This window comes from Bombus vosnesenskii, unplaced genomic scaffold (genome assembly GCF_011952255.1).
Source record: "Bombus vosnesenskii isolate JDL3184/JDL3185 unplaced genomic scaffold, Bvos_JDL3184-5_v1.1 scf7180000013302, whole genome shotgun sequence".
Classification (NCBI taxonomy): Eukaryota; Metazoa; Arthropoda; class Insecta; order Hymenoptera; family Apidae; genus Bombus; species Bombus vosnesenskii.
This window is the reverse complement of record NW_022882951.1, coordinates 2848927-2871612: the sequence shown is the minus strand read 5'-3', so window position 1 is coordinate 2871612 and position 22686 is coordinate 2848927. Positions and strand designations below refer to the sequence as shown.

The 22686-nt window shown below is 34.0% G+C and overlaps 2 protein-coding genes across 7 annotated transcripts; both read left to right on the top strand.

Moving 5' to 3' along the window:
- Positions 1-215: 215 nt before the first annotated feature.
- Positions 216-6457, top strand: LOC117234163 (microtubule-associated protein RP/EB family member 1). 4 transcript variants are annotated; one of them, XM_033495105.1, is made up of 7 exons: positions 216-688; positions 1132-1423; positions 2918-3149; positions 3475-3519; positions 4069-4157; positions 4278-4433; positions 4530-6457. In XM_033495105.1, the coding sequence occupies exons 2-7, from the start codon at positions 1157-1159 to the stop codon at positions 4596-4598; spliced, it is 858 nt and encodes a 285-aa protein (XP_033350996.1). In that variant the 5' UTR covers positions 216-688; positions 1132-1156; the 3' UTR covers positions 4599-6457. The 4 variants fall into 4 exon arrangements, with proteins under 4 accessions (XP_033350996.1, XP_033350998.1, XP_033350999.1 ...); XM_033495106.1 differs by having other exon boundaries at positions 681-856; XM_033495107.1 differs by lacking the exons at positions 2918-3149; positions 3475-3519 and adding an exon at positions 1820-2084 and having other exon boundaries at positions 217-688.
- Positions 6458-7676: 1219 nt separating this feature from the next.
- LOC117234159 (histone-lysine N-methyltransferase 2D-like) lies at positions 7677-21120 on the top strand. 3 transcript variants are annotated; one of them, XM_033495093.1, is made up of 11 exons: positions 7677-8020; positions 14428-14467; positions 14550-14715; positions 14880-15034; positions 15317-15403; positions 15673-15822; positions 16180-16365; positions 16780-16935; positions 17579-17642; positions 18330-18413; positions 18632-21120. In XM_033495093.1, the coding sequence occupies exons 2-11, from the start codon at positions 14441-14443 to the stop codon at positions 20494-20496; spliced, it is 2940 nt and encodes a 979-aa protein (XP_033350984.1). In that variant the 5' UTR covers positions 7677-8020; positions 14428-14440; the 3' UTR covers positions 20497-21120. The 3 variants fall into 3 exon arrangements, with proteins under 3 accessions (XP_033350984.1, XP_033350986.1, XP_033350985.1); XM_033495094.1 differs by lacking the exon at positions 7677-8020 and adding an exon at positions 8747-9123; XM_033495095.1 differs by lacking the exon at positions 15673-15822.
- The last annotated feature ends 1566 nt before the right edge of the window (positions 21121-22686 follow it).

Sequence of the window (22686 nt, the reverse complement as noted above, 5' to 3'; positions counted from 1 at the left end):
CCTTATCAGTGAATGTGATTATAAACAATAAATAAAAAAAGAAAAATGTGACTACAAATACTTTTTATAACCAGCGTATTTCGTTTATGTCATTTCAAATATTCTCGAAGAATATTGAAGATAAAAATATCAATCCTGTATGATCGAACGATAGCAAAATTCATGATAATTGCCCGCTCAACGCTTTTGTCCAAGAAGACCGCTATGATTGGCGAGTTGCAAAGATTAGCTTCGCGATATGGCACACACCTTGTGAGTCAGGATTAAACGTTTTATCTACTCTCTGTTAACGGATATCGTGAATTCTTCGATTTTGAACGTATCTCGGAGCAACGAACTCGCCTGCCGGCGACTGAAATCTCTGGATCGCGGTTATATTCGTTTGTTAATTTCCATTGACACACGCATGAAATTTTTGTTGCTACGCGGTCGATTCGACGGAATAGCTGAATCGGATACGCGGTAAAAATAAATACGTACAGTAAAAAGCGCAAAAGAAGGATCACCGTGATAATCGTGCTTATTTTTCGGATGAAATTCAGTGCAGTACACGTGCATCATCCAATCGTTGCCGAAGGAACCGTTAGAAGTTTCAGTCGTGTGCGCGTTTGAACGATCTAGTATACATTTGTCATCTACGTGCGGAGAACCACTCCCGATTGGTGTTACGGTGTTTCCGCGATACTTGGTAAGTTATTATACCATTCCAGCATCTTAATGGTCGAAAAAAGGATAAAGATATTAAAATTTAATTACATTTCTATGCTTTGAATCGGTTGCTACTGTTACATCTTGCAAAAATATGCATAGCACAAAGTCGTGGCATGTCGAAGAAAGAGCCCCGAATATGTCGACGGTCAGTGTTTCGAGCCAAAAAAGTGAATGGAATGTTATTCCTTTTAAGTCTGCTTCGAGATCAATCGTATAAATAATATCAGTGATCGTTTTTCGATCGTCTAATGAATTTGTTATATTAGATCACTGTGTTCGCCACTGGGCTTTTAGAACTTGATTCTTTCTTTATGTATTATATCTGTTCTGCATTGTATCAGTATAATGATAATGTACAGTTTCGCTAACTTACAATCTGTTTCATGTTTTTTCCCTATCTGTTGAATCGTTATGTTTTAGTTACCGTTAAAAGAAGAGTACCAATATGGCTGTTAATGTTTATGCAACAAATGTGACAACTGAAAACCTGAGTCGACATGATATGTTGGCATGGGTAAATGACTGTCTGCAGTCATCGTTTACCAAGATCGAAGAGTTATGTACTGGAGCTGTTTATTGTCAATTCATGGATATGCTTTTCCCTGGAAGCGTTCCATTGAAGAGGGTCAAGTTCAAGACTAACCTCGAGCATGAATACATACAGAATTTCAAAATTTTGCAAGGTGGTTTCAAAAAGATGAATGTAGATAAGGTAAGTAATACAAAGTTATATGAAGTTTATGTAATGAGAATCTTAAGTAAAAGATTTTTAATGTTTTTGAGAATTCTTTTAAGATTCAAAAGTTGAAATGTTTTAACATTTAGTATTCTGTGTGACATTAATTTTGATCAGAAAATGTGGGATTGACAATAATAATATCAAAACAAAAAGCATTATTTATAATTATAAGATTTTACTTGTTAGGAAACTTAGAAAATATAATAGTTTAATATAGATAATGAAATAAGACACTAGTGTCAAGGTAAGCTGAAGTAATGAAACAAGATATTCTGACAATACATGGAATTATGTTGCTTCATTGAAAAGTGTTGTACAAAGTGTCAATAAACATAAAACTATAATTCAATTGTTATGAAAATGGTTCAGGTAATACCAGTGGACAAATTGGTAAAAGGCCGCTTTCAAGATAATTTTGAATTTCTACAATGGTTCAAGAAGTTCTTTGATGCAAATTATGATGGCCGTGATTACGATGCTTATGAAGCTCGTGGTTGTACACCATTGGGTTCTGGTGTTGATGGAACCCATAATTTGTCAAATCCTCAACTGGTACCTTTACCACCTCAATCAAAGCAGATGCAAATGCAACAAAAGCATACGCAGCAACGTAACATTGCCCCTCGTCAACAGGGTACAGCAATATGGTGTCAATTTAATAGTATTGCTTTTTGCATGTCATATATTTTTACCTATATTATTTAAAAAATTGTCTAATTAAATGCTACATCAAATTTTATTACGATTATATGTAATTGCATTTATAAAGTATAGTTGAAGGCACCATTTGCTTTTGCAGTTTTAATCACATGCAAGTGTACAGTTAAATGGATTGAAATTATTTTGTAGCACAATATCTTTTTATTATTTATCCATTTTATATGTAAGCAGATATCTATTTCTCCATTATATTTAGTTTTACAATAGTAAGATATTGCACATGCTTTAATTATGAGTAGCTTGTTATTCATGATCATCAACATATGAATAAAATTTCTAAGACAGTTATTTACTACAGTAGTAGAATGGTATCATGACTGTTATTTTTAACAGTCTATAAATACACTCAAGTGGGGGGTAACAGATTGTCTTAGGAGAATAGAATAGACTGGACTTTCTTTAATCTTCATACTGTATCTAGGGAACACAATCTCTGTTGATGTATAACAAGTGATACACAATTTATAATTTGATTAAAATCTGTTAAATATAACATATAATTTTTAATTTTATATATAATTTAATATCTGGTCTTTCTATTGATAAATTTACAGTTTAAAAATAAAGTTCTAATAATCCTTGTATTCCCCTTATTTATTTTATTATATTTTGTTATTTTAACTTTTTTATTTCATGTTTTAAGTTTTCATATATAGAAATTATTAATATCGTCAAAACATTTTTCTTATGTTAATTTTTTTGTTAATTTATTATTTTGTTCCACATGCTTTTTGCAATCATTTGCAGATTGTTCCAATTGATAAACTGGTGAAAGGCAGGTTCCAAGACAACTTTGAATTTTTACAATGGTTCAAGAAATTTTTCGATGCAAACTACTCCAGAACAGAGCCATACGATGCACTTGCTATGAGAGGAGGAGAAGCCATGGGTAGTGGTGGAAATAATGCACCGCATGGCACTAATGCAAAACGCACCACACCACGTGATGTAAATTCGACTAAACCGGCCGCTCGTATTGGTACATTATTTCACAACTTTTTTCTTTTATATCATTTGAAGTTGCGTTGTTAAAAATAACGCGAACATTTGCCAAAAATAATTTATTTTTAAGAATAATGAGAAAATTAACATATTGATTCCCTTCTAATTTACAATCAACATGGCCTGGTTTTGCTTAATTGAAAATAACAATTAAAAAATATATATAATTGCCAAAAGATACGATATATAGTCAAATATTTACTTATTTTTTGTATACGAATATTTTCATAATACAAATTGCAAACATGAAAAGACAATGGGCTTGTGTGTCCTAATAACATGAGAAAAATATTTCGCTTCAGGTGAGGATCCTTCGCCTCCTGTACCTACAGCTAACGTCAAGTCTAGTAATTATTTTTTTTTTGTCTTCAATATTTTTATGCTCGTTTCTTTTATTTCTTTAGGTTTTGGAGGGTTTAAAAAAGGGTATCTTACCCAACAAACTTGTTTTAGAATTCTGACGTTTCTTGGGAGTAGTTTAAGAAGTAGTTTAAATTTAATAAAAAAAAAAAAAAAGGGAAGATTTATAATTTTGGTTGTCCATCCTTCATTTAACTGTTTAAGAAATCATGTAGATATTGCTTTATTTATTTGCTAATCATAAATACTGTGAATAATCGTCTTAATGCATGCTCTTTATCTTGTTTTATTGTACAGTTCACTGTATAGATTATGCTTCTATTATTTATATTTAGTATAGTTACACTGCTTGTTGTAAGGACATCCACACAGTATTATTTTAATATTAAAGTAGATTTGTTATTAAGTGTATATAATTCTCTTGTGATTCATAATATCTTTGTAAATACGATGAATGTCATATTGCATCTGTAGAGATTATTATGAATAAAAACGACAAGTGACTTAAAAAATAATGTATCAATTTTCGCATCTAGTTAACAAAGCTCCGGCTCATCGTCCGCAAGCGAAAACAGGCGTGGGAAATCGTGTCGAATCTGGAAAAGTTGAAGAACTTAGTGCCCAGGTATGCGGCAAACCATAAATATTATAATTCATATATTATATAATATTTAATATACTTCTATTATATATATTATATATTATTATTTATAATCATAATACTATTTATAATAATTTCTCGTAGTTGATGGAATTAAAAATGTCGTTGGATGGGCTGGAGAAAGAAAGAGATTTCTACTTTGGGAAATTACGTGATATCGAAGTTATGTGCCAAGATTGTGATAACGGAGATCCTCCCCCAATAGTACAGAAAATCTTAGAAGTCCTTTATGCAACAGAGGTATACTTCATACTTCAATGACACATATACATATAACTGATATCATGTTATAAAATTACATTATGTTACGTTGTTGCTATTTCTTTGATTATGCAGGAAGGGTTTGCACCACCAGAAGAACTGGAAGGAGACGGTCTTGCGCCAGATGACGAAGAAGAATATTAACTTCACTTTTTTTTGTACAATCATTATAAAAAGTACGACAGCAAATTGTCCAAGTGCGTTTCAGTTTATTATCTATTTGTGAGCCAGTATCAGTACCCTTCGCATAATTGATAAGCTACTTTGTATAGCTATTTAAGCATTTCCGCCTTTTCATTTTCGTTACAAACGTTTTCACCGAGAGTTCATTAAAAGATTTGCACGTATAATTAGGGTAGGAAAGTACATTAAATAAATGCACTTGAATAACTTGTACTCTACGACAAGTAATTATTAAGGGTCAAAGAAAAGAAAAAACAGAATTAGCAGTTCATATATTGTCATAGTTCTTTATCGTAATAAAAATAACGGTAGAGCTTTGAACATCGATAAGTCTCAAAATATGAAGAGGAAAAAAAAAGAAAATAAGGGAAAAATATTTTTGGATGCAGATACTCGACGACTATCTGAATCCAGTTTGTTATACAGTAATTTTATGTTAACTATGTTCAATAACGTGTGAGTGTTTTTGTTTGTAAATGCACTACTGTTTTTATCGATAAATAGGTGAAATCTCGTCGGTTTGTCCTTTTCGTACATTGTTGTAGTTCTTTGAAAACCGTATTTTATGAGCGCATAATCTATAGCGTAACTGTTTCAAACCTGTTTACCTTGTGCAATTGCGACACAATGCGTATGATACAATCGATTATTTGTTAACAATTGAAACCATTAATTTTTCACCGATCATAGATGTGAAATACGATATATGATATAATATGTCGAAACTGATTCTTGAAACGCATTAAATTGAATTCCCCAAATTTTATACACACCTTTCGTTTTTTCTTTTCTTTCTTTCTTGTTTTTTTTTTTTTTTTTTAATTAATGGAAGATCATAGTTTATGCTATCATTGTATAATTTATAAACTCATAGATACGATTGCGATCTAAAATCTAAAAAAAAAAAAAAAAAAAGAAAAAGAAAACTGAACGAAACACGAATAACACATGTTTCTTGAGAAATAGTATGATTACAAGTAAAAACGACGATGATATTCACTTCTGTTTCCAGCTAATTGAATTTTGGAGATGCGAACGATCGTTCGATTTGGAAATTGGATTGACTGTCTGGTTTTGCAGAAATATTTATTTCACGCGAGTAAGACGACAATCGTCTTCGCATCTCCACGATCCGTCTTTCAGAACGAGAATGGCCTTAAAAACCAGCGATAAACTTGAGATTACAGAGGAAATACTCGAATTATTAGAGAGCAAACGCAAAGTGTATCTCCGAGCAGTACGACATAATTGATAAACGAATTACGTTGCAAGTACGAGGAAACGCTTGGCTTCTGAGAGAAAAAATAAAAAGATAAAACACAAGTAAAAAAAAAACAGGAATTAAAAAGAAAAGCTAATGAAGAAAATTTGTAAAATTATATAGTCAGAAAGGGATTGAGTGAGAGGAAACGAGTGAAAGGGAAAATCAAGCACGTAAGCGAAAACTATGCGAATAATTTGCTACGTGCCATGGTATGGCTGGGTAATACGTATGTCTTTTGAAGTCGTCAGGTTCAAAATCCATCGTACAGAAACGACAAATTATGCATTCAACATATTTTAGTTTTCTCTTAAGAATTAATCGAATATAAATCTTAAGATACGCGTCGATCATTGTTACTATCGTTTCTATTAGGATAATAATGCTCGTGTTAATTAAGTGTAACGATTATAAAAAAAGACGAAAGATACACGACGCACTTTAACTTGCGCTAAGGTTTATTGCTCTATGTGTGCGTATATAGCGAGCCATTGCGAGAATGTGCTTCAAAATTTGAAATTTTAATGGTGAGGTAATAAACGTTTAATAGGATTCAACATTGCATGGTTTCCTTTTTTTTAATCTTTGAGTATGAGGATTGAAATTTTCACATATTAAGATTTCATATTAAAGTAGAAAATATTTAAAAAATATTTCTTGATACTACTTTTCGATTGTTTATCATTTACAATATAATATGTGTCATATATTGCTTTTTTAAAAATATTTGACATCACATATATTGAGAATTTATTTGGGTCAATTTGTGATGTTTCAAATTCTACATTGTCGTATTGTTGCTGTAGTATATATATATGTATATCATAGATCTAAGTGTTTTTAATTTATTGCAGTTAATCATGCTGCTTCATTTGTTAGTATTTCAATTTTTCTTGTGCCCTTATAAGTCTGATTTTATCAATAATATCTATACCATTAAAATTTTAGCGTATCAGGAGAAATGGGAGTATTTTATAAGGTAGATAACGAACTACGCGTAAAAGAATTAAGAATTACGAATACGTCGATAAGTTTTTTGACATAACTTTTTATCTCTATGTTCGAAATGGTAATTTTTTTTTAATTTCATCCATCGTGAAAAAATAAATTAATGTGTAATCCATATGTACAAATTTTAAAATGCCATATAATAAATGAGAATTGCAATTTTGCTAGCAAATTGCGGTTGCAACGACTGTTTCAATTGTGCTAATAAATAAAATGAAAAATATCTTTAATTATCTTTTTCTCTAAATTATTCAGAATGAAGCTGTGTAATCTGCAAGATTTTTTAGAAAAACCTGCATCATATAATAAATTTATTCCATAATAGTTTGTAAATCATATTTCTCTGATTCATTTTTTATTTTACTTCTTTGCCATATGCCACGCAGAAAAATATCATTTAAAAAGAAATAGGTACATGTTATTCAGTGAGTCGCAGAAGTATTCGTACCCTCGCAATTATTGAATTCATACGATTGATATTCTTCAACGATATATACACTAATGCCCATCAATGAGAATACATATCTACGAATATAATTAAGGTTTTCATTAACGTATCACTTATTGAAAAATAGCAGTTCCTTATAATATTTCAAGAGAGATTAAACGAAACATCGTGAATTCGATAATTATAAAACTACGAATACTTCTGTAGCTCACTGCACAACACCATCAAATCACAAACTCCCCTCAACAAAATCCACCAAACAATAATTCAACACAACAACAACAATAACAATTTTATTTCCATTCATCCATATTGCATCATAGTATCAAGAACGAAACGAAGTTGCCTCGTTTCTGCCGCTCAAATCCACGGAGCAATGATCGAGAAGAACCGATCCTCTGGCGTTGCTGAACGTGCGTGATCACGAAGAAACTACGGAGATACGGTAGCGGCCAAAGATTCGCCGAGCGACGATCCTCCATCACCAGTTGTTCGAGTGAACCGTTTGCATAGACTTCGATCGCGTGTGTCGCGTTTTACGTCGTGCTGACTACGAAGACCGACCATAAGGAATCGCCTGGTGGCGCGGAAAGGCGAAGGAAGTTCCTCAAGAGGAACCCAGCCGGTATCCGGCGTTCGATCAACGCCATCTCTAAATATACTTAGGTGAGAATGGAACGAAGGAGAACAACGAAACAAAAACGACGAAGATGATGCTTCTTCGTTTTGGTGTTTTAAGTTTTGTTTGTTTCTCTCACGATTGGTGAATTTTTCTCACGGTTGCTCGCGACGGGAAGAGAAACAAGGTCACGTAATCTGATTTTTATGCGGTTCGCGGTTTTCGCGCCAGTCGCGAGTCGATTGCCTTTCGACTCGCGTTTAAGAGGTTACCATGAACGTTTGATGGTATTTGATGTTCGATTAGATTGGTTTGAATCGAATAGGATATAAAGCTCGACGTGATTGATTCATTTGTCGGAAGGCGGAGGTATTCTTTCGTGCTCCGTTTGGAAGTAATTTTTGATTGTATCTCCGTTTTCCTTACCTTTCCTTTCTTACGTTTTTGGTTTCATCCGATTGGTTGAGAACAGTTTATTCACTTCATCAGTTTGATTAGCTATCGAGTTTGTTTAGTTGGGCTTGTTGTTGATATATCACGTATTTTGTTTCGATGCATTAAGACGAACTAATTTCAACCGTTGCTTTACGAGTAAGATTGCGAGCTGCTTTCGGAATAATTCGTTTTAGTAGAATTTGTCAGAATTTGCTAGAAATGTGAATGAATTTGGGGGATTTCGATATCGATCTTCTTCATTCTATAAGTTTCAACGTTACTCACCGTAGATTTAATTATTAACATTTCTATTATTTATAAATATACCATGACAACACTTTTTTTCTTTTTCCCATTTACATCGTTATATCGTTGTTTCCTCTTATATGTCAACCTTACCAACAAATCTTTTATTTGAGCCAAGAAGGGCTCCCTCTATGTTTATCGTCATTAACAACGAAACATATATTCTATGAGAATATCGAGCCTTGAATTATAATCAGATTTTACGAATTTGAATCTCATTTCGAAAATGGAACGGTAGATGCTCGACTACAGAATACTTCGTGGAACGATTCAAATTCAAAGAGTTTGGATAGATTTGCTAACCGTTCGATTTATTCTGCCCTCGACGACCTAAACAACAGAAAAACGAGCTTCTTCTAAGGTTCTTTTGTAGTAGTTGGTCGTGAGCAACGTGTATCAACGTGTCTAGGTGAGTCTCGTTAACATTCTTTGCGTATAATATGTCTGATTTTAGTGTATCTATTTAATAAATCTTTCAAGTATATTTAAAAATAGTCGAAATTTAATCGAGGAGCTAATGATAACGTTAAACTTGATTTTATGATACGTGCAAGTAGCATAAATACAGGTATCGTTGTAAGTCTTGGAATGTGTTTAAATGCATATAAATGGAACAATTGCTTGAAAATTATTTATTGGTTGCTTACAGAAATAACGATGATAAATTTTGAAGCATAAAGACTGTCAGAAGAATGAAATTTATCTGGAATCGAATTATGTTTATATTTATGTACATGTTTACATGACCTTGATTGCTTCTAATTACACTATTATAATTAGCAACTGATTGACATACGTTGCATTTTATTTTATCTTATTAAATTCTTGTAAAATAAACGGCGAAGCAATCAAAAATAGATAGAACGCGATAGAAACGTATTGCATCAGGAATAGATCTACATCTATTTACTGAAAGGACTATATTTATTACTAAAAATTATAATTTGCCAGAAAGTCTGTGTTTCTTAGTAAAAACTTTTCTAAGCAGAAGAAAACATATTATTTATTGACAGAGATTATTATTTCGTTTTTAATTTCAGTATTGCAACCGTAAATAATTTTGGTGCTTTAACATTGTTTTATTATTAACAAAGATTATCATTTGACAGAAAGACTCTAGTAATAAAGATTTTTATTTGTAAGAAAGATATTATTTCATAATATTTATTGTTATTGATATTATATCGATAGATAACTTTATTTTCTAGCCTTTTTGTTCTGAAAAGGGAGTTGGCTCGTGGTTGTGTCCACAAAATCAATACACATATACATAAATACAATATTTTGAAGATAATTAGAAATTATTATAAGATACTTAAAATTCTGGAGAAATATTATTACTATTATTATATATTGTTTATGTTATTTAATACACAGGGTGGTTGGTAACTGGTGGTATAAGCGGAAAGGGGGTGATTCTACGCGAAAAAAGAAGTCCAAAATATAGAATAAAAATTTTTTTTTCTTTTTTTAAATTTTTCCATCGAGACAACGATCTACAGTGAGATCCGTTAAAACGAGACGCGATAAGGTGCACGCGTACCGAGCGAAAATTCAAAGTCGATTTTCTCGAAAACAAAGTCTCGAACGAAAAATTTTTATTCTATAATTTCGACTTCTTTTTTCGCGTAGAATCACCCCCTTTCCGCTTGTACCACCAGTTACCAATCACCCTGTGTAATGTATAATATTTTATATATTATCTATTGAATAATAAAAATTATCCAATAACAATAAATCCAAGGTCGATATCGTATTTTTTCCCCGAAGCAGCTCGCCTTTTTCTGCTTTTTTTTTTATCAGTAATATAAAAAGTAATTACGTACATTTGCCAACGTATACTCGTAACGTGTATCGTATACTATATTTTTCACGACGTTTCTGTTCATTTTTATTTCACGTTTGCGCGTTTCGTTATGGGAGTTTCAGCGTTCAGTGATGGATAACGACGGGTCATGCCTTCTCGATAGCAAAATTATCGTTACTTTCCTTTATTGTTTATTTGCTGCTGTTACGGCCTCGACAAGAAAAATTTCGAGCCACTGTCCGTGATAATGTATCGATTTCATGAAATTCGAACAGAAAGCGAATCAACCTTGAATGGTGGTTAAAAGGCGGATGTGAATTTCCTTGGAAGCTTTGAATTCCAACGACGATCATATTACGTTGACTCGTTAAGAACTAACATTAACGCAACATTTTATTCCCATTTTTTCCAATCAATTTACGTACGTTGTTGAATTTCGTTTTTTAAATATCGTAATTACGAATGACAACGCGAAGGATTCAATTAATAAAATTCAAACTTATTTTGATTTATTACTTATTTTTGGCAATTTTGTTAAATCAATCTACACTGTTGAATTCTATATTTTGACATTGTAATATTATACAAGCTAAATCCAAGCGTTTACGATGGTATGGCATCATTTTGGAAACACGAACATTTCTTTCATGTGTTTCGATTTATTATCCTAATACTTTCTTTCTCGTACCTCGGCAAGACGACCCGTAAATTATCTTTATTTCCAGCTATCGATTAGTCCTTAATCAGTTAACGTTATGTGCTTCGTAACACCTATAACATTATGAGATTTTGTACCTGCATCCCGTTAAATCTAGTCTCCAAGTTACTTCGAAGCTTATCTTATCTACATGTCACTGTACTATAGCGTTTTATCGATGTCTGTTTTGCGTTTTACCAATTTATTTTAACAACTATTAACATCTAGCATTCAATTTAATTAGTTAAGGTTTACACTCGTTCCAAAACTATATTCCACTATGAAAATTAATAAGAAAAATTCGTTGTATAAATAAAAGTCACATAGACGCTTGTTCTATGATTGAAAAACAAAAATTAGCAAAAGATTCTCTTTTTATTTGATACCGACGATCGTCGCGTTTTTCATCAGGGACATTCGACGCTCATGGGTGTTTCTGCTCTCACTAAGCGATAGGACGGGGTCATGCCTTGCTGATAGCGAATTATCACCGTTGCATTTCTTATTGTTTATTTATTACCGTTTCATTACGGTTTAATGGAAATGAGTTTTATTCACGTGAACCCACCAACCAACGGTAAAAACCCTTCTCGCCAGGAACAAAGTGGAAAATGTTATTAGGTTCGTGTCATAGGCGAACGTGTTTCTATCACGGAAGCTTTACTCAGCGAGAGTAATGGCTCTATTATTGCTCCGCAATGCTAGTACAACGCAGTCAACGTCTATTGCACGAACAACTGCACGTTAACATTATGCTAATGTTTTTAGTGCCACTTCGTTCGTTAAGCGTCGATTATTCGACGATAATTTCACAGCAATATTACGCTCCTTTTTTTATTTCCAAGTTGTTTTGTTTACGACTGTAAGTGTCGATAGAATGACGATAATTTTGTAGGAATTGTGCTTAATTTATGTTGCCTTAATTTAAATGTTGGCATTGTAAATATACGATACGCGTGTTGTTGGTTAAAAAAATCAAGATTTTAACATTCTTCGTCATAGTTCTTAGGTTATTAGTTAAATTATTACCGTGTATATATATATTTTTTTTACAAATTTTACACCTGTCAGTTACCGAGATAGTGAATTTTATCGCTTCCGAGAGTTTATTGCTGTGTGTAAACTATAGTAAAGGAATAAAATAAAGATGCGATAAATTGCATAAGTATAAGATGTCAAACATGTAAATACGATATATGAATAACGTATATCTCTCGTTAAACGTTATTTCTCTGATTTCTAGAAGAAAAGATATCTTACAAAAATATGTCTTTCAAACGTCAGGAAACCTAATATAATGAATAATAGAAATACAAGATACCGATTTCGGTATAAAATTTTCAATCGTTTCGTACCAGATAGAATACAAAACTAGTGGGTGGCAACATTTCTGGAACATTTTGCGTTGTGAATGAACGTTTTATACGATAACCTCGAGATTTTGCGTTATCCTTCGTTAAATATTCGCCGTTTATTTCGCTAATTTCCTGCCAACGGAGCAATCGACGCGATGTCGTATAATTATTGTGGTTGTTTTACGATTTTATGCCAATTTACGTAGGATAATCTGAACAAATTACGTGGATACTATTTATACCGGTTTTATAAAAAGAACTTGAATTACGAATAATATTGTTATCACGTGTTCCCCACTATACGAACTTTCTGATTATTCACCGCCAAAAATGATCATTCATTATTGGATGATCTTTTAGAATGAGTCAAGTATCAAATATCAGGCGAGAAAAAAAAAAATATCGTGGATTCGTTTGATTAAGTAATGTTTTCGCAAATCGTTTGCCGTTCTTTCGTTAATATAAGTATGTCGTCAATGGAAGCAAATGTTTAATCAAAGTATGGCTTGTTAAACGTTTGCAATTGGGTGAAGTTGTTTGAGTAACATGTGAGGCGAGAATACTCAAGTAAATGTAATGTCTTTCATAATAGAAAACTGAATATATCTCGTAACAATTTTTATTTATTATTTTGTTAATTGTAAAGTAATTTATTTTTCATATTTGACATTTATTTTTCATATTCGTTGTAAGGGAGCGATTCTAATTCAAATGTTAACTAAGCTGCTCAATTTTCAGATTAAATATGTATTTTTTTATTTTCTTTAATATGTCGGGAATAACGATTGCTACAAGATAGCTGAATCTTCGATCTTACGTAAAACTTTGCAGATTCGTTATCTAGGTTTGTCTTATTAATTGAAATCAGGAATTATTATTATATCTAACGAATTAGTCAATCGAATAAAATTATCTAAAACCAGTGAAATAAGTTGGTAAAAGATTGGAAAATTTATATCTGGATAACTTTTTTTTTTTTAATCGCTAACATCACTTAATGGCATACTTAATCGTTGGCTAAGTGTTAAGATATATAAGTAACGAGGGAACAGCGGGATGCTGAATAGGAATGGCGCAGCGCCTCGATTTTTCTTCTCTTGAGAATTAAAAGTTAATACGTAAAAATGTTATCTAACGATAAATGTTATAATTATCGATGCATAGTAATACTTGAATCGACGTATGAACTTCTAGTCTGTTACATAAATTTATAAATAACGTCATTTCCATCGAAATAAAACAATTCAAATAATCATTTTTAAATATAAAATAAACTAAACTCTCTATCTTTATATTCGTAATAATTTATATCGAAATTATTCCATTTAAGACTTCAACATTTCAGGTTATCCGCGAAGATTTACATAAAAGATATCTAATTGAAATTTATGCTACCGTTAACGTGTGTTCCGTATCTAAAATTATTTCTTAATAGGAAAATTCGAATTAATTAACAAATATTTAACTAACTTCTATTCTATTATTGTGTATGTATTATACAGGGTGGTTGGTAACTAAGCGGAAAGGGGGTGATTCTACGCGAAAAAAGAAGTCGAAAATATAGAATAAAAATTTTTCGTTCGAGGCTTTGTTTTCGAGAAAATCGACTTTGAATTTTCGCTCGGTACGCGTCCACTTTATCGCGTCTCGTTATAACGGATCTCACTGTAGATCGTTGTCTCGATGGAAAAATTTTTATTCTATATTTTTGACTTCTTTTTTCGCGTAGAATCACCCCCTTTCCGCTTCTACCGCCAGTTACCAACCACCCTGTATTATTCGAACATACATTATAAATACGTGTACTATAGTTTGTTTGGTAATTGATTATCCAGAATTTGCCATCATTTTTAGATCAAATTTAATCATGGAGAATGAAGTAACTACGACCTCTGTGAGTATTGAAAGTTGATGTAAAAAGCGATTAAGTTAAACAGGATAATAAAGAAACTAACTTCTTTTGAAATCTTCTTCAGGACATACCCAAGACGCCAGAAGGTATTAAAGGATGGTTAGGATCGGTGTTTATCGCCACGTCACAAACTGTCGTAGGCCAAACATTGTTCAAAATGGTCGACTCGTTTCTCTGGAATGTCGAAAAGTCTGCACAATGGAGCTTACCAGCTCAGGAAATTGAAGATGGTATGTTTGAATTATTTTACCAACTACTCTAATCTACTTTACTATTATAACCAAAGATATTACAAATTTATTTCTTTATGCATTACCATAACTTCAAACGATTTGACAATTTGTATCGACAATATTGGATGGACTAATTTATATTGTTTCGTATTATAAAACAGAGGACAAAGGTAAAGTATTCGGGAAGATGAAACTTGTCAGACCGCTACCGTGGTTAATATTCCTGCCAGGATTACTGATCCTTCGAATCATCAGATGTACAATTAACGTTGGTGCTTATATTTTCGGCTATCCACAAATCCAACCGATTACAATGGTATGTAGTGATATAATTCTCAAAGAATTTTTAGTCAAATTTATAATCGCTTTGGCGACATTATCGTTTGCCGTTTAAACGTTCATAAATACACAGAATGCGCGTAATGTGCGAAAATATATAAAACATCGAATATAGAGTATCAACTATAATATTTAGCGGGTGACAGGAATTTGTCGAGGTTTCAATTTTTGAATTACGATCAAAAAAATTGGAGTCCGCGTAAAGGATCACGAAAGCGTAAAATGTTTCTTGATAGATCTGCGAAATATTTGTTTACAGGTAAGATTTGTGCAAAGGAGTCGCAGACGATTAAGAGCGCTGAACTTGAAGATAGCGAGATCAATGCGGCGTAGTCCGAGTAGCAAGGTAAATCGACGTACTGTCAACCTCGTTGCACGTTTTCTTGTATAGGTACTTATCTGTTTGCATATCGATTTTCCTATGTTTGTAGTATAAATAGAAACGTTTATGCGTGTATTTTAAAAGCTTGTAGGAAGTTTGTTTGTGTTATGGAATGGTTTATCAATAGTAATCGATTTTAATTACTGTAAGAGTAGACATCCTTCTTCAAGCTCGGTTAGTTTTTAGACACATAATTAAAATTAGTACGATAATAGTCTCGGTGATGGATGTAGGACAAGAGATTGACGATGATCGAGGCCAAGAAGGCCTTAATCAGATCCATCAGATTGACTTTGTCGACTTTGTCTTGTTTGGATACGTCCAAATCGTTGCCTTCGCCACCACCAACGAAAATTCGCATAAGTCATACGGATCTTGAACCGGTAAGTAAGATTTATCCTTTGAATAAATTGTTCCTGGACTTGAGCAAATTTTATTTTAAACGAGTGTAACAGAATAGTTTGAGATAATATCACGAAGGTTTTATGGTTCATGTAGCGTTTGTTTGTTTTATTATTATTCTAATTCGTGTTCGTAATTATTTCGTGAGTATTGTCATCGATGTCTATAGTTATTTTATCATTTTATTTTCTTTTATTTTCAGTTATGTCTCGTACAATTATATGATTGGATACCTATGTAATTGTATGCTTAATATAAAATATTCATTACTTTTAAGCGATACATTCCCTATGTTATTCATAATTATTATTATTTATAAATGTACGAAATGATCGAAGGTGACAACGCCGGACGAAAAATCAACCACAGAATCTGTCGACAGTCCGATACAGCATGAAGCGAAGCGCAAATTTTCTCAGATCAGTTCGGATGAAGAGAATATCGACGGGTCGGATGGCGAAACGTTGGAAGTGAAACTTGGAAGATTGGCCATGGAAGATAGCGCAGACGATTTAGATTTTAACGTGAGTATTCGATCTGTGTAATTAAAAATCAAACACACTGACCGTCACGGATGAACTTTTCATGGTTACATATATTCTTTTAAGCTTAATGCCTTGTTCAACGTAGTCAAGTTTGACGAGGTCGAGTCTAGAAAAAGAATATTTCACAAGTCAAGTGTAATATAATAAGTTTATACCTTTGTACTAGTAAAGCGATTAATAATGACGTAAACTGTGGATTTTTATGCAAATTCACATCTCTGAGAATATATTTAGAAACGTAGAAAATCGTCTTACCTACTGCTGTTTCTTTAGTTTTTAAGCTTATGAAAAAGGTGACCTGATGTTTTGAAAAATTGAGACAAGATTATTATATGTTCGTGATTATTTTAATTTACAATTTTTTGTAGGAAAATTTGTGGTTTGGTTTTTTAGCTTGCCACGTGTAGCACAGGGATCAACACAGCATCCAGCTCGGTGAGCAGCGACGAAGCGGACAAAGATGTGTCTTTAACGGAGTTGAGGGATATTCAGAAGGAAGCTAATGAATTTCTCCAAAACGTGGCTATGCTAACATCTTCGGAGACAGTGGTAAAATCAATATAAGTAGTAGTCTTGCGTTCTGTATTTTGTGTTTAATGTGGATATGAAACAGTTCGCAGTAGAACACTTAGGAATTCATCGTATCGTTTCAAGACACAGTCTGTTGTATGTAGTAATCGGATAATAATTGTAGACAATAATCAATGTGTGTTGAAGAATTTATTGTCGTATTTAGATTGAAATAATGTTGCAGTAAAGTCGAATATACGTAATTAAATAAAATTTCAAATAATTCGATTGAAATACATATTTGAAGAAGATTTGAATAATTCTATTAAAATACCTAGGTAGAAATACACGAATAATTCGATGAAAATACCTATTTAAAAATCTCGTAAACTCACGTTAACACGTTGACTGACGATGACACCACGTTAGAGAGTTATGACTTGATCGTTGACAGATAAATTTATGTAGTGTTTCGACCAAAAGAATATCGATTTTTTTCTATCAGTAAAATATTAATTTTGTTTAAGCGACGGTAGATTAATTTTTTATTTCCTATGAAAAAAAGAAAAATAGGCTTCCCTCTATTTTCTATCTATATTACTTTATAATTATTTTATAAGCGTCGTTTTATATTCTATGTAATTTATCACTTTACGCAGTATATTTCCATTCAAAATTGCAGATGCCGAATTTGGAGAAATTGGAGGACACCCTGGATGGCGATAAATACGGCGTGGACAGTTCGGGTGAGTCCGTGTATTCGTCGGCAAAGGAATTCGACGAGGACTGCGACACCGTCTTTTACACGGCCATCGGCTATCCGAGTAGTTCACCGAAACAATCACTGTCCATCGAGCCGATTATTCCGGTGAACCACTCTTCCAGCCGATGCTACGAGGCAGGGAATTTCCAATCTGACTAATTCAACCAATGATCATTGATTAGAATAAAGATGGTTTCATAGAAACAATGTTAAATGTGAAGTGTCTCGTGAACCATTTTTCGACAGCCTTATCCTACTAACAATTTTATAGGAAACGTACATAGTGTTTTCGGATTTTTTGGCCAGATTTTTATTCGTGCGTTTCACGAATTATTTTATCTTGACATTTTTATGAAATTTTAGAAAAGAATCGATCTTTGAAATTCGATCGAAAAGTCCTAAAACATCGTATATACAGAATATATGCAAAGAACATATATTCGATATGTGTATTCATAGCGTATCAATTCACAAGTAGTTGCAGCTTATATTAAGTAGCTTCTCCTAAGAGTATTTCTCTGTTCGTATTTAAAGAAGAAATTCCAAGAAATCCCACTTAACAAGTTAAGTGCCATTTGCTTTGTCATTTTCAGTCTCATTGAAATATGTCGACAATTATTTGGTGAATAATTTCAATGAAAAATTTATCAATGAATTTTTATTTTTTTAGTATCCGAACGCCGAAAGCCGATCTGTACGTGTAAACAGTTTATCGATCATGAAGTAACGTCTACGTCGGAGCAATTACCAATAGGTACGTATTTAATTTTGTTCAATATCTTCGTGATCGAAGTACTTTAAAGGTGAAACAAATATCCATTAACATTCAATCCTTCCATTCCTTCAATCTCATTCATAAAAATATAAATTTGCATACACGTCCATAGTTTAAAGACTAATTATTACTGTTGCTATTTATCAACTACTTTATATCAATAATGCTAACCAATATCGAAACTATAATTCTTTCAGACCAGATCTCGTCACCGCAAGAAACCGATGAAATGTTCATGAGAAGCCAAAACGAGCCAGCAACTTGCGAATTACCGCCAGCGCCAGAATCTTGCGAATTACCGCCAGCGCCAGAATCTTGCGAATTACCGCCAGTGCCAGAATCTTGCGAATTACCGCCAGTGCCAGAATCTTGCGAATTACCGCCAGTGCCAGAATCTTGCGAATTACCGCCAGTGCCAGAATCTTGCGAATTACCGCCAGTGCCAGAATCTTGCGAATTACCGCCAGCGCCAGAATCTTGCGAATTACCGCCAGCGCCAGAATCTTGCGAATTACCGCCAGCGCCAGAATCTTGCGAATTACCGCCAGCGCCAGAATCTTGCGAATTACCGCTAGCGCAAGAATCTTGCGAATTACCGCCAGCGCAAGAATCTTGCGAATTACCGCCAGCGCAAGAATCTTGCGAATTACCGCCAGCGCCAGAATCTTGCGAATTACCGCCAGCGCCAGAATCTTGCGAATTACCGCCAGCGCCAGAATCTTGCGAATTACCGCCAGCGCAAGAATCTTGCGAATCACCGCCAGCTCAAGAATCTTGCGAATTACCGCCAGCGCAAGAATCTTGCGAATTACCGCCAGCTCAAGAATCTTGCGAATTACCGCCAGCGCAAGAATCGTGCGAATTACCGCCAGCGCAAGAATCGTGCGAATTAGCGCCAGCGCAAGAATCTTGCGAATTACCGCCAACGCAAGAATCTTGCGAATTACCGCCAGCGCAAGAATCTTGCGAATTACCGCCAGCGCAAGAATCGTGCGAATTACCGCCAGCGCAAGAATCGTGCGAATTAGCGCCAGTGCAAGAATCTTGCGAATTACCGCCAGCGCAAGAATCTTGCGAATTAGCGCCAACGCAAGAATCTTGCGAATTACCGCCAACGCAAGAATCATGCGAATTACCGCCAGCGCAAGAATCTTGCGAATTACCGCCAGCTCAAGAATCTTGCGAATTACCGCTAGCGCAAGAATCGTGCGAATTACCGCCAGCTCAAGAATCATGCGAATTACCGCCAGCGCAAGAATCTTGCGAATTACCGCCAGCGCAAGAATCATGCGAATTAGCGCCAGTGCAAGAATCTTGCGAATTACCGCCAGCGCAAGAATCTTGCGAATTACCGCCAGCGCAAGAATCGTGCGAATTACCGCCAGCGCAAGAATCATGCGAATTACCGCCAACGCAAGAATCTTGCGAATTACCGCCAGCGCAAGAATCGTGCGAATTACCGCCAGCGCAAGAATCGTGCGAATTACCGCCAGCGCAAGAATCTTGCGAATTACCGCCAGCGCAAGAATCTTGCGAATTACCGCCAGCGCCAAAATTTCGCGAATCACCGCCAGCGCCAAAATTTCGCGAAATACCATCAGGGCAAGAATCTTGCGAATTACCGCCAGCGTCAGAATCTCGCGAATTACCACCAGCGCCAGAACCTCGCGAATTGTCACCAATGCCAGAATCTCGCGAATTACTACCAGTGCAAAAATCTTGCGAATTGCTCTCAACGGCAGACTCGTGCGAATTACAGCCAGAATCTTGCGGATTACCGCCAAACCGAGAATCTTGCGAATCAACGCCAACCCCCAAATCTTGCGAATTACCGCCAGTTCCAGAATCTTGCGAATTGCCGTCAGCACTAGAATCTTGCGAATTACCGCCAGTGCCAGAATCCTGCGAGTTGCCGCCATCTCAAATACCTTGCGAATTAACGCCAGCACCAGAAACTTGTACATCAGCGGAAGCTCATACTCTGGACACAAAAGAATTCCCAATTGTGCAAGAAAAGGATCACAAGCCCGAAAAACTTGAACATCACCGAGATACCAACTAAACCTTCTTGATTCAAACACTCAACCTGAATAGAAATGCTGTCCTCTCCAACCTTCCCCTACATAGGAATCGTAAAAAGGGGGAAAGACGAAAACAGAATCTCCTGACCATATTAGGACGATTATAGATCATAATTGGAATTTTACGAAAATCGATTCTCTTCTTTTTTATGTTCCTAGTTTTTAGCGATCACTCGTCATCGATAAAGTCGACAAAATCGAATTGCGCACGACCGTGGCCTAAATTAAAAAATCGAGATATATTTATTTTGAGCACCGCTAACGTTAATATTCTAAATTTCAACGACACTGATTTCTAAATTTGATAATTTCAAGCTACTAATTAAGGGTACGTAATTATTTGAGACACCACTGATGCTGATATTCTAAGTTTCAACGGTTCTCGTTTGTAAAGTTAATGATTCAGTGTAAATATACGCTTCTTACTTCGTTTGATCCATTTTGGGCTAAATGACTTTATAAATTCGTGTTGAACGTTTTTCTGACATTCGAGATTCTGATACTCGGGGAAAATACTATATCGAGAAACAGCGGTCTGATCGTTACGAAAGTTTCGTTCGAGACGGCAATATATCGCTAGCACGACCAACGATAAAAAAAATTCTGGCAGATAATAGGAGATAATGGTTGAGCGATTCACAGGGCAGATGGGATTCTAGACACTTGTGCAATATTTGGTAAAAAATGTCCGATCTATTCGGCATGGTGTAAACTTGCACGACGTTTTCTCGTGTTGCTCAAAGTACAAAATGGGACGCGTTATCGTGTTCAGCCTCCCGCTTCAGAGATAATTCGTGTAGCCATTTATCGTGGTTGCAATTTTTCATGCGCGGTCAGTTTGTAAAAATAACGTCGGGAGAAGAAGTTGGAACTACTCCTGTAAAATTTATAATCGATAGTAATTAATAGAGAATTAAATTAAGAGGTAGTAATTACATAGCAGAATGTTCTTGAAACTTCGAAGATTATTCTTGAACAGAAGGCCACGAGTATTGATAATTATTTTAAAAAGTAAATTAACAAAAATCGAATATCGTCGTATTGGTGAAAATTAAATCAACATGTGGTAATTAGAATATAAAATGTAATTAGAGTGCATCGATGCATCGGATATATCCGATGCATCGAGTGCATCGGATATATCGATGCATTCGAAGTTTCAAAAATCAGATTCGCATCGTTGAAGCTTCAAGGGGATCATTCTGTTCTCTAGTTTCCATTCAATTTCAAAAAACAAAATAAAGACACTATATATTGAAGAAGACTGAATATGATTACTTAGAAAAGCTTGATCTCTCAGAGCTGGAATAACATTTTAGATCACGTTAACGATATATTTTACGAGCGATTAAAAACCCCGATATAAATTTCGCAAAATAATCATATTAAATTAACCTAAGAAGTGCGCACGAATGTGAAATTATTCAAAATGTTTTTATATTACTTTTGCAAAATGAAATTTTTATTTTTGAACATAGTGTCATTTCTTAATAAAGAAAGCCATATATTCGAAGCATTTTTATCGTCCTCCTGCACACACAAACTTTACATTAACATTTTATTTATATCTTTGCGTTTGTCAATATCATTCGACTATGAAATATTCACAATAACCATTGCGATACGATAAACGATAATTTCCATTCTTTTTTAATTTTTTAATCGTAAAACAAACAGTTTAATCGTAAAAGATAAGAAAAAATTGTTCCTAACAAGTTAAAAAGCATTGTTTTTACTATTCCTGAGAAATAATATTTCCTCTTTAAAAAGATATATAAAATGCAACAAGCATTTTTTAACTATATTCAAAAAAAAAAATACTTCAAAAAGATTCTATCTTCTATCGAGGAAACATTTTTTAACGATTCCCTTATTCGACTAATTTACTCATTGTCCTATTATCGTCGACTGATTTCTATCATCCCGACCGCGAAAATTCACGAATACGTCAATTCGTAATTATATTTTTATCTCGCTACGCAAATACGCGATTATCGAAGCGAGACCGTATCGTTATCATTGAACGTACCATTTATTTCATATGAATATATTATTTAATTTTTACGTTTCTGTGTTTACGAAATCGCCATCGAATATACGGATTACGGATTCTACGATGACATAATCGTTTACTACATAACCTTCAATTGTTTTAACTGGTAGTGAACTTT